Source organism: Lissotriton helveticus, chromosome 6 (assembly GCF_964261635.1).
Source record: "Lissotriton helveticus chromosome 6, aLisHel1.1, whole genome shotgun sequence".
Classification (NCBI taxonomy): Eukaryota; Metazoa; Chordata; class Amphibia; order Caudata; family Salamandridae; genus Lissotriton; species Lissotriton helveticus.
In genome coordinates, this window is record NC_136067.1 from 1,053,479,048 (window position 1) to 1,053,491,405 (window position 12,358).

Below are 12,358 nucleotides of genomic sequence, written 5' to 3' on the forward strand. Positions count from 1 at the left end.
GAAATTTCTATCTCTAGAGCTGGATATAAAAAGGCTATTGACAAAGCAAAAAAGGAGTGGGAAGGCTCACTTTGGGAATCTCTGCACTCTGCCCTCTCAGAAAATGACCCTAAAGGGTTCTGGATAGAAGTGGCATACTGGTTAAAAGGGGAAGGACCCACACTTGAGTATACCATACAACCGGAGGAGTGGGTTGCGCATTTTGGTCCCCTTTATGGAGATGATCCTCACATAGTTAGTAATTCATTAGTGGATATGGAACTTACCAGGGGGTATGAAGAAGGAAATTTGGTTATTTCACTAGAGGAAACATTAATAGCAATATCCTCTTGTGTTGGCACGTGCCCCAGGCCCAGACAGAATCCCTAATGATCTGTACAAAGAAGACAAAATGTTGTGGGGCTTATACATAAATTTAATTACCAACTGGATATTGGCTGGTGCCCCCATTCCACCCTCTTGGCGGATAGCCGAAATAGTGCCCATCTTCAAAAAAGGGGATAGATCTGTTCCATTGAATTACAGGTCCATCAGCCTTATCGATTCCCTTAAAAAAAAAATTTGCAAGCAGGTCTTAGGAAGGGTCAAAAATTGGATAAGGCAAGCACAGATTTTAAGTGACTTTCAGGTAGGCTTTCGCTCCAGAATCAGTACGCTGGACCAGGTGTTTCAACTGATTTGTATTTATTGGAAGGAAGTGGTTGTAAAAGGTGGAAAGATCTATGTGGCTTTTGTGGATCTGCGTACAGCATTTGATCTAGTCCCACAAAATAAATTATGGGGGGAGTTATTGGAGATGGGCGTCCCAAAACACATTTTAAGCATTTTAATTCGATTGTATTCATAATTCTGCACAGGTTAGATGGGGTCCCAATAGCCAAGTAACTGAAACGTTTCCAGTCAAGCGATGAGTGAGACAAGGATGTGTGCTGGCTCTGACACTTTTTATTAGAGGAGTGGTTGAATTTTACATAAAGATGGCTGTTACGCCCCAAAATAGGGCTAGGTAGAGTACCGGCACTGTTATTTGCCAATGATACCCTTAATTTCAAAATCTCCTCAAGGATTGCAGCAAGTTTTAAACGATTTTTTAAAGCTTTGTAAAGTAAGAGGGCGCAGTCTAAATGAAACCAATACCAAATTTATGATCTTTAATAAAGGCAAAAGTGTAGCCAAGACCAGACCAATGTGGGCCGGTAGTACTAAACTGGAGAAGGTCGAAGGCCTTTGACTACTTTGGTATTTGTCTTACCCCTTCAATCAGTTGGAGTCCACAGGTGGAAAATTAAAAACTCCAACTAATTCAACAATGTGCACACATAAGTAAGATACATAGGAGGACAGTATCCAGGCAAATAGCCCCCGCTCTCCAAATTTACAATACTAAGGTTTTGGGCGGGGTACTTTATGGGGCAGGACTTTGGGGTGTTAGTTTCCTGGCCTCTTTGACTACAGTTGAAAACCGGTTTAAGATCACTTTTAGACCTTCCTGCTAGTTCCTTTTTACTTTGATATTGCTCACAAACAAGTAAGGCGTAAAGTAAACTACAAAATGTTATCATTTTGGTTTAGATTATGGACGACAGATGAGCTGGATCCCTATAGGGATGCCCTAAGGGATCTTTTAAGATTCCCTCAGGCTGCATCAATAAGGTGGTTTTCCTACTTGCGTGATTTACTAGGGAAACTGGGGATGGATAGCTTCTGGTCCAGTCCAGTAACCAAGAGCAGCATCTCGAGAGAGAAGCTGAAAAAGAAGCACTGGGAAAAAATATTCCAATTCGAATTGACAGAAGATCTTTCAGGCTTAATTGAAGATTTTTTAACCTATAAAAATGTCCCACGTTTTGAAATTACAATAGATGACATTACCCCTCCATTGGCCAGCAAGCTTTTTTTGCAGTTTAGATAAAAGATTCGACCGACTAATCTTTTCTGCTCAAGATGGCGCATGTGTCTACCTGTAGTTGATTTATGCCCTGCGTGTAAAGCTTCGACAGAATCTATTGTCCATTTACTTTTTTCTGTCCTTATTATGCGTTACTGAGAAAGAAATGGATATTGCCATTATGTAGAGCTGTTGGTCCAGGCCATTATCTTGAAATCCTGAGGCTGCTGTCTGCGGATACCCGTAGATTAATAGTCTTCGGTATTTCTCGTTTTCTGTATGTCTTGTGGATCAGGTGGAGAAAGTTAATACTCTAAATTCTGCTTTTTTATGTATGAGTCTGTATTTATAGGGTAATTAATTGGTGTATCTTGTGCACTGACAATGCTTCTTTTATTGATTGTACTTTATGGTTTTATATTCTTTTTATGGAACCTGTGGTGTGATGTACTTTTTTGAATCTCAGAGATTGTCATAAAGTTTAAATGAATGAATAATTGTCTGAATTACAGAAAACTGGTGCTAGGTGTAGCTAGGCGAGTCTATTATTTCTATATTCTTGGGTTTCCAAGTGTCTTCTCGACCCACAGTCTAATTTCCTGGTAATAAAATATGTTTTTGACCAATGGCAACATGACCAAAGACTTTCATGACCATTGACAAAGAGGAATTCAGTTAATGACGAAAGCCACGTTCAAAGTCAATACCTATGCTAGGTGCTGGCAAGTAAAATGGAGGTGGTGTTTTGGGGTGCAGTAGACAAATTAGCAGAAATAAATATTTCTGTGTGTAAAATAGCTGTAACAAACAAACAGGAGGACCAAGGGGTAAATAATGATGTCGCCCCCCACTCAACAATCTATTTCAATAAGACCTGACCTATTCAGAACAGTATCTCATATTTATAAGGACCAGGGGTATAAATTCCCTTTACAAGGCAGTACAATTATTACTTGCCTGTATATCCTACTGTTCATACTTTCGATCCAATTTTGTCATGTACCACAGCTTCCAACAAGCCAAAAACAAAATTATTATCTCACCAAAAAATGTGTGAAAAGAATGGAAAGTACCTCAAGGTAGAAACACCAAGGGGGGCTGCTAGCATATAATTACCAGTATGCCCATGCTTATAATCCTCTGTAACTTTCCAAATGGAAGAGATAGATGAAAGTAAAGAGATTCCTCTGGACTGGGGAATCTATGAAAAGATGAGTGAAAAAAGAAAAATGACAGTCAGTGCAAAACATCACTGTGTGCCTACCACGTCCCACACACAACACAAAAGAGGAGATGCAATCCTCAGTTAAAAGGAGGTACCGCTTACTTGCAACAGGGATTTATTCAATGCAGTAAGTGTCCTCACTTAAAAACGGCATCTAATTGGCCATTCATCACCATCTGGGCCAACATGTTTCGTTGCCAACTATTATTCCGGCAACTTCATCAGGGCAAGTGTGGGACCATGTAACACATTGCTTGTTGGTCACTCAAACCAGGTGGCTGCTGTAGTCAGTCGTACCTGCACACAACCTTCTAGGACAATGCGCTGAAAAGTTGCAGTCCCGCTTGTGTCTGCTAGCGTCAGTCTCACCACATCCGCGGTGTCTTTACTGCGCTCGGTGCTCCGTCCCGTATGTAAAATAGCTGGATCCGTTAAGCTCTTGTTGCGGATATCACAACACCATCACAAGCACGGATTGAAACCCCAGCAAAGCACGCAAGACTTATATGTGCCTGATGTTGATAAAATGAGTACCACTGGCTTGAGTTACAGTAACGTCTGTAATTTACAGTGCTATTAAACAGAAGATTTTAAGTTCACCTTTTACATAAAAAACAAACTAGGACTATGATGAAGGTAATAACAGAAGAAATGACAGACTTGGTATTAGACGGACAGCATCAACCGCAAATGAAAAAAACAACAGTCAGGGATTAAAGAAAAGAACAGTTTCAGTGCAAGAAGTGTTTAATATTTGGTACACAGATGCTAATGATCCTGTATGCTTAGACTAACATCTCAAGTAGTGCAATTATTTTTTGTGCAAATCCAACATAAAACAAATAAATCTCTAAGTGTTTTGAGGAGTGTTCTACATTAAAGCTTGTTATCACTCATTTCCTCACACATTTTCTTGTGTTAAGCAATGTTTCAAAAGTGCTTTTGTGTTAGTTGCATAGTTTTATACAGCACTTTTTCTCCTGAAGTAATTGCTTCATTATGAAACTAATTCTGGTAACCTTTTTGGGAGCTGAAAATAAGGCATGATAGTACAATGTTTGGCATTATTCTCTCATACTAAGTGCAAATGCATTTCTTGAAAGTTGTCTTAAGGCAATAAATCTTCTCGGATTGTGACATCCTGTAATAAGTAACAGGACTCAAAGCATTTTGAAGAGCTACTAGCATTACATGCAATCTGAGTTATATCAGTATTTTGTTCTGCAATATTCTTGTTGGTGATTCTTTCTGCCCATTTTGACATTCTTCTGAATCTACAATGCGCTGGACAAAATAGTCATTGATGATTGTTACCTCTATAAGTTTAACCATGATTGTGTGTGTTTTCCCGGTTCGGTCTTCCCCAAGCATTTTTTGTTTTACCAGAAGATTCACGTTTTGAACAAAACTTTCATCATTTTGTCTGCATGAGCTAGTTAAATTTCCACTGGTTGTAATGCAATGTGTAATCACGTCATCTTTCCATTGGAGTGCTTTTTCACATTCAGAACTCAAATGTGTTTTTTTACTGGTGTGGTTTTTCTGGTGATCATTAATATATATTTGTTCACGGATGTTGTTCTCTTGTTCAGTGCAAAAATACTTTTTTTGCTCCTTAGTTGTGGTACCCTGTCTTATGTTTAACATTCCCAAGTTCTTGTTTTTATTGTGAATTACCTGGTGATTTCTAAGATGCCCCCTTTGACCAAAGCTTTTGTCACATTCAGTACAAGTATAGGGTCTCTCTCCCGAATGAGACCTCTGGTGTCGAATAAGGTCACCATTCTGAATGAACTTTTTCTCACATTCTGTGCACTGAAATGGTCTCTCTCCCGTATGTGTTCTCCGGTGCCTAGTAACACTTGTCTTTGCACTGAAGGTTTTCGTGCATTCAGCGCATGAATAGCGTGCCTTCTTTTGCTCTGTGTCAGGTTGATATGCAAGAAGCTTTACAAAGCTGTCAGTTCTTTTATTTTCAGTATGGTTCTCAGAAATCTCTATTTTGTGTTTCCTCTGATGTCTACTGTAATAAGTCTGATTATGGAAGCCGTTTTCAAATTGAGAGATTTTTCCTCCTCCTTGTTCTCGGTTATTTCCTGAGGACACTAGAGTTCTGCAGTTTGTTTCCATCTTAGACTCCTGCAATGATTGCACTTTGGCTTTTCCAAAATTAGTTCCAATTTGAAGGTTTCTCTTAGGGTACATTATGAACTCTAAATCATTCACGTTTGTGTTCATAGTTGAGATTATCTGTTGGAATAAAAGGAAATATATAATGTTAGTTTCCCAAACAAGCAATGAAATATAGAATGATTAGGGTACAAATTGAGCACCATCACGCTGAACAGAAGTATTTAAATTCCCTGATTGTACAAGCGGTTGGCGGTAGTGTATTATAAAAAAGTTCACTTAGCACAAGGAGCAAGTACAATTTCAGACACTGCAACGACAATAACCCAGTGACCAAAGGGAACCACTGTATGAGTAGTCATGATTTAAGACAGTGTATACATTTCATAACTGTTTAATTTACTGATAGCTGCAGGTTATTAAGTTAGTGAATTGAATAATGTTATTCTGAGAACATGTGCAAGTAAATACATTGAAGAAAAGATAAAGACAGTAAAACAATAACTAAGATCCCCCATCTGCTTTTGCTTCTGCAGGTTTTTACAACTTATAAACTGGACTAAATTGACATACATTGTTACGGATGTATAATAACATAAAAGTTCAATTTATATTTTAAAGAATATTAAAACATCAATATATTAATGTAGCACATACACTTTACAAGATCTCAACCATGTCGATTTTTTGATAGGGTAGAAACATTCATAACAGACTGCACACAATGTGATATTCTACATTTCATCAAAAATGCATTTGGGCAAAGAAAATTAACCACACATTTTGAAACTGAATAGCAAGTCCTATTTGCACTTCAGTTCCCACATAAACTGCTATTGAAACCAACCTTTCCAGGCAGGAGTTAGCTAGAGCATGAATGATTGATTCTCCTGTTGCCTGTACATCAATTTTAATAACATAATTCAACACAAGTTCCACCATAAATGTATTGACCGATCTAACCAGCTAGATTAGGTTGTTGCATCGATATATGTTTCAACAGATTTGAAACAGCCTTCCTCAGAACAACACTATTGTCAACAATAAATTAGGAAATCACTGCAGATTTGAAGTTTCAAACAAAGATAGCCCTTATTCTTGTAACTGGAGTTTCACTTCTTAAAGAGAGATCTTCCTCTATGTTAATGTGCTATTATTGGAGCTGACCTTTGCATCCAGAGTTTGATGGGGAACAGCTTGATGTGATGTATCCTCTTATAGCTAGGTCAGCACTACACCAACAAAAAACAGACTACACATTAATGAATACCAAGCAATTGAGAGGTGTTGTATATCTTACCATCTACAGGTGTTTAGTGCATTACAGTATGTACTGAATGTAGAAAAAAATGAATCAGTATCAGCCATCCAAGGGCAAGTTCATTACGACAAAAACTATTCCCCTTCCATCAGAGGACGAAGGGCAATGCCATTTTCACAACTAGCTGCCTCAAGCTGATGTCGTGGACATGTGGTTGCCACAGGGATTTTTCAAAAACAGACAAGTTTTCAACTGAACTCTTACGACCGCACTGTCACAACCAAAACACTTACTAAACACAGAGAGAGCAAGAGAGGACAAGCCTAGTTTCATTCTCCCAAAGTCATATCCAAACAGGCAACTAAATGAAGCGAAACAGAGAAGAAGTGCTTAGGAATCCTACTGGCCAACCAAAACACCAATGCCTCTCAAATTCTGCAATAGCTTACAACTGCATCAAGTATTTCTTTAAAGTCTTTGTTTCGCCCAACGGGTGATCCTCTGCTCAGGACTTTTTTCAGACAGAACATTTAATTTATTTCAAAACAGGAACATTTGAGTCATAATGCCCAGCTCATTATTATCCATTCATCCAGAAAGTATAGCATCAGTGGGAGTTCTTTTTCTGTAGAGAAAGTTTAGCTGCGGAAATATTTCCCTGCATCAATAGTGATAATTTACATCTATGAAGATTTCCAGAAAGCAAGACCTGGCTCTACCAAACATACGAACCTTCAAGCGCAGCTCGAAAGCTGTAAAGGTAAGTGCGCAACACCATCCTATATCCGACTAATTTTCTTCAGGCACAAGCTCTGCTTCAACGAGCTACTTGCAGCATAATTTTAGAACATGTCTAAAGCTCAGGCTTGACACGCAATAGAGGCTGTGCCATAAACCAAACACTCTACCAAACATGCCCAACAATAAATGGATAATCAACTTATTTAACGATCCATAAAGCAAGCTGTGTGGTCTTCTGAGGTTTTAAATACAATGTAAATGCAGCAATAATATATAATACACATACAAACCGCATAACATAACAGTTCTCAATGTTGCAGCAAATAAAGCTGTCTAGTTAAAACAGGCTTCAGAGCCACCTATGAACACCTGTCCTCTACCACCCGGATGGCTACTATACCCTACTCACTGACTTCCCTTACTCAGCAGTGATCTATTGAATGGTGTTCTTTGTGTCTGTGTGTGTTTCAGCAAGAGATTCAAGTCAGTTGACTGTCACCCACTTCCTAACATTCTCTACCCTGCAGGCCTTGCATCACTGTCAAGATCTCTTGCAATACATGCAACAAACGTGTGCCAGCTCAGTGTTATACCTGGCAGAAGAGCTTATTATCTAGGGAGACCGTCGAAAAATGAGGAGCAGAAGCACTGAGAAACTCAAAGTCATAAAGTACAGAGAAACATACCATACATAACTTTAAGAAACAAGCCTTTTACATCTATGCAACCATTGTCTGGAGATCCATTCAGTTTTTTTTTTACTTCTTTGCTCCTGCACTTCAGAAAAGAACTAAAAACTCACCTCTTGCAGGAACAGGTCTTCCTCCATGGCTAATGACCCCGCCTCCCAAAGCTGTGGTCCATGGACACACATTCCACTCAGCTCCTTTCTTGACTGTATTCTTTGGAGCATCCTCCCCAGCCATGTAGCATTAATCTAGCCACACACGGAGCTCGGTATTACAAGTCTTTATTCTCTAGAGCTCGGGTACCGGCAAGCTTTCCTTGGCGGCCCGCGGACCTTGCAGACATTGTACCTATTTTTTTAGGTCGAGGCTACCGTCCCACAGCGAAGCTGTGGGGGGCGGAGCCGAAGATTTAATGAGTTCAACAGTGGTGCTTCAACACGCCTCTCTCTTCCATTGGCTAGCTTCGTAAATGGAGGCTAGCCATTGGAAGAGATGTGTGTCAATTACAATTTTACCCGCCTTGATGCGATCCGTGGGCGTTTCTGCCTCTTTTTTTAAGTCCCGCCCCCCACACCCTCCCTCTTGCCGAGGTCCCATACTCTTTTCCCCGGCTTGATGCGATTTGGGCGTTTCTGTCTCTTTTTTTTTTAAAGTCCCGCCCCCCACACCCTCCCTCTCGCAGAGGTCCCAGTCTATTCCTCCTGTAATGGCCGCGCAGCTTTTCTGTTACTGGCCGCGCGGCCAATGCTTGTCTCCCTGGTCCCTCTCACTGCCACTGTGAGCTGCAGAGGGCCTCTTCCGTCAGGCGCCTGTCTTTGCGTCACTGCGCTTTGAAGGGATATGCCCGACTTACTTCCACCGTGGATTCTGTAGGCCGCGCCCTCTGCGTACCTCGTTACTGTAAGCTCTGTGGAGAATTGCTTTTCAACCCCCTTTTTGCACCATGTTCCGCCAGCTACGGAGTTTTATTTAAAAACTTTTTTTCTGACAATTGGAATCTCCCTTTTGCCGCCAGAGGTGTGGTAGTGAACATCAGAGCCCGCGGCGCCGCTAGTTAAAGAGCCCATACTCTGTGAACGTGCGAGGCTCCAGGCTGAGCCCTTGTCATGCAGACAGCTCCTTCCGGGCCCTGGACGTGTTTGATTTGTAGCAGTCCCGGAACGTGCCTTTCACCAGTCCGTTGCATGCTATTGTTTATTGTGATACGCCCAGCTTCAAGTGTGTTATGGTAACTATGCTGTTCACATGTCTCGAGCTTTACTTAATCTTGTTTAATATGATCTCCTCGGCGCACCGTGTACGAGGCCAGCTGACCGCTGTGCTCGCTTTTCTGCCCCTCCCCCCCCCTGTTGCCTTGTGCTCGCTTTTCTGTCCACCCACCCCCCGCATTTCTGGCCAACCTAACCCCCCGCATTTCTGCCCCCCGCTTTTCTGCCCCCACAACCCCCGCTTTTCTGCCCCCTAACCCCCGCTTTGGGGGGCCGCTGGGTTTATCCAATATTGGGAATACAAACACTTCGCTTCCTGCCCGTCTCTGTCTTCTTGCACACACTTTACCACATTGCTTAAGTTGTCGAGTTCTCTCTATCCCAGATATGAATACTGCTAGCATATTTTGCGAGTCCACTTGTAAATCTACATTTTTTGATTGATAGTTGAGAGCAGCTACAGTTGATTTAAAGTTTTTTAGTTAGATTGTCCAGGTCGTGTTATATAGTTTCCTTGTCCATTGCATTGACATCTTATCGTTGTTCTCTTGTTGTGTCCTGGGATCCGGAAATTTAGTTAATTGTTAGCTTATCAGCACATATCTGCTCCAGAGTGTGCCACTTGTCAATATCAGTCCTGTCCAGCCTCTTTAAATGTTTAATTTTATGTATATACTCCTAGACTAAATGCTCGCTGAAATCTATGGTTTTTGTGTGTCAACCATGTTGATTTTGCCATGTGACTGTGGCTACCCTCGTCTTCCTCTGTCTCATTGTGCACACTGTAAACTCAGTAAATCACGATACAGGGACTGGGGTGGTGCTAACTTAACTGACTTCTGCCCCCCTCCCCAACCCCCTGGGTTGCCTCATGCTCGATTTTCTGCCCCCCACCCCCCGCTTTGGGGGTGCAGGGACAGTATTCGTATAAACTAATAATTGATTGCAGAAACTGCACGTATGATGCTCGAGTTTCGCACTTTAAATGTAGCTCGTCATAGAACACTCTTCAGCTCTTCCAGTTTCAGTGGGGCACCATTATAACTCTAATTTTGATCGCGCATATCTGTGAGTCTTCGCTTTTCGCTTTAATCTTATGGACTCTGATGGTTCAGGAGAGTGGATTGTTTTTTTAAGTAATGTGTCTCCTGCCTGTTCTGTGTCTGTGCATCATGGAGGGGGGGGGGTCCCCACAAACACTGTGCTCCATAACCCGTACTAAGTGGGCGAACCCCAACCTAGACAGTGTGTGAGACAGTGTGTGTGAGAGACAGTGTGTGTGAGAGAGACAGTGTGTGTGTGTGTGAGAGACAGTGTGTGAGAGAGACAGTGTGTGTGTGAGAGAGAGACCGTGTGTGTGTGTGTGTGAGAGACAGTGTGTGTGTGTGAGACAGTGTGTGAGAGACAGTGTGTGTGTGTGAGACAGTGTGTGTGTGAGAGAGAGTGTGTGTGTGTGTGAGTGAGAGTGTGTGTGTGAGAGAGACAGTGTGTGTGTGAGAGAGACAGTGTGTGTGTGAGAGAGACAGTGTGTGTGTGAGAGAGACAGTGTGTGTGAGAGAGACAGTGTGTGTGAGAGAGAGACAGTGTGTGTGTGAGAGAGACAGTGTGTGTGTGAGAGAGACAGTGTGTGTGTGAGAGAGACAGTGTGTGTGTGTGTGAGAGACTGTGTGTGTGAGAGAGACAGTGTGTGTGTGAGAGACAGTGTGTGTGTGAGAGAGAGAGTGAGTGTGTGTGTGGGAGAGTGAGTGTGTGTGTGGCACAGTGAGTGTGTGTGTGGCACAGTGAGTGTGTGTGTGGCACAGTGAGTGTGTGTGTGGCACAGTGAGTGTGTGTGTGGCACAGTGAGTGTGTGTGTGGCACAGTGAGTGTGTGTGTGTGTGGCACAGTGAGTGTGTGTGTGTGGCACAGTGAGTGTGTGTGTGGCACAGTGAGTGTGTGTGTGGGACAGTGTGTAGTGTAGTTCCTATTATCCCAATAGGCTCTGCACATTGGAATAATACCTTCAATAGTATAGGCCTAGACCAGAAGTTAACTAGGTCTTCTATTGTCGATATTAGACTTAAAGTTTTGGGTTTGCCAGCTAGCTCAGAGTTCACTAGAAACTTTCTCGAATAGGCAAGGAGGAGTTGAACCTCCCTGGATAGACAAGAAGGGATTTAGTTTCTGACAACCATAGAACATGACAACTTTGCTCTCCCCTAATCAAGAGTGTATCTCTAGAGTCGTGTGAAAACAAAAGACAACTTATTTTACTCAGTCAGTACGTGCATTCTTAGTCTCACCAGATTGTAGAGAAAAGGAAGAGACGGGCGTGTTCAATAAAAGATGTTATTTATTGATCAGTCTCTTTTCTCGTACAAGAGAAATGGATCGATATTATCGCAATACTTATGGTTAAGTAAAGTGCATACAATAAAAGCAGAAGTATAAAATAATACTGTAAAAACATTTATATGGTTTCTAAGCCATAAGGTGGTTTAAAATTGATAAAATAGATATATACATACATACATTTGACTAATCGTACTCAACTGGTGTTTCTACCTACGCCTACCCCGGTGTACCTGACCTAAGCCTAATACGTGGGCGGGAATAGAAAGTAACAGTTTAAGTTAAGTTTGTTTTGCCAAGTGACTGACTCAAGAATTCTCTGCGAGGGGTTATTCAGTTCTGTACCTGGAATTTAGGATGAATGAGGGATGGTATCTCTCGTCTCTGGTCTCGATATTCCAGGCTGCCTGCGAGGGCTACCCGGAAGCGCCGGAGCTGGATTTCTCGGCAGGAGAAAGCAGCGTCTCGTTCTCAGCGCGTCAGGAAGGCGGGGCTGCGCCAGCGGGGTCTGCTCTGCTCTGGGCTTCGGCAAGTCTGGCTGCTCCGATCTCGTCACCACCGCGTGTGTTTGCTTAAGGCAATACCGGTAATATTTATACCTGTAAGGTGCCGAGATTGACGTAAGGATGGACATAGATACGTCAATAAGGATGTCATACGACTTGGTCGTTAGCACATTCTTTTGCTGAAGTTCTCGATGAAATCAAAACATTGGCCGCAGGGTTTTTCCCAGGTTGTCATAGGTTTGATTTGTTTTGAGAACTCCGTATGCCTTATCAGGGGCTGGAGGAATATCGCTTGTCTAATTAGATGGCAAGCGTTATGACCTAATCAGATAACACGTTCCTGTGCCGTGGTGTGGCTTAATCAGATAACGGTTTCTGC

The 12,358-nt window shown here is 42.0% G+C and overlaps 1 protein-coding gene across 2 annotated transcripts in view; it reads right to left on the bottom strand.

Moving 5' to 3' along the window:
- Positions 1–3,842: 3,842 nt before the first annotated feature.
- LOC144763256 (uncharacterized) overlaps positions 3,843–12,358 on the bottom strand; it is a 94,514-nt gene continuing 85,998 nt past the window's right edge. For both annotated transcript variants that reach the window (XM_078648696.1, XM_078648695.1), the window contains exon 2: positions 3,843–5,363. In XM_078648696.1, the coding sequence (XP_078504822.1) occupies positions 4,317–5,351 (1,035 nt within the window). In that variant the 5' untranslated portion in view covers positions 5,352–5,363 and the 3' untranslated portion in view covers positions 3,843–4,316. The remainder of the gene's footprint in view (positions 5,364–12,358) is intronic.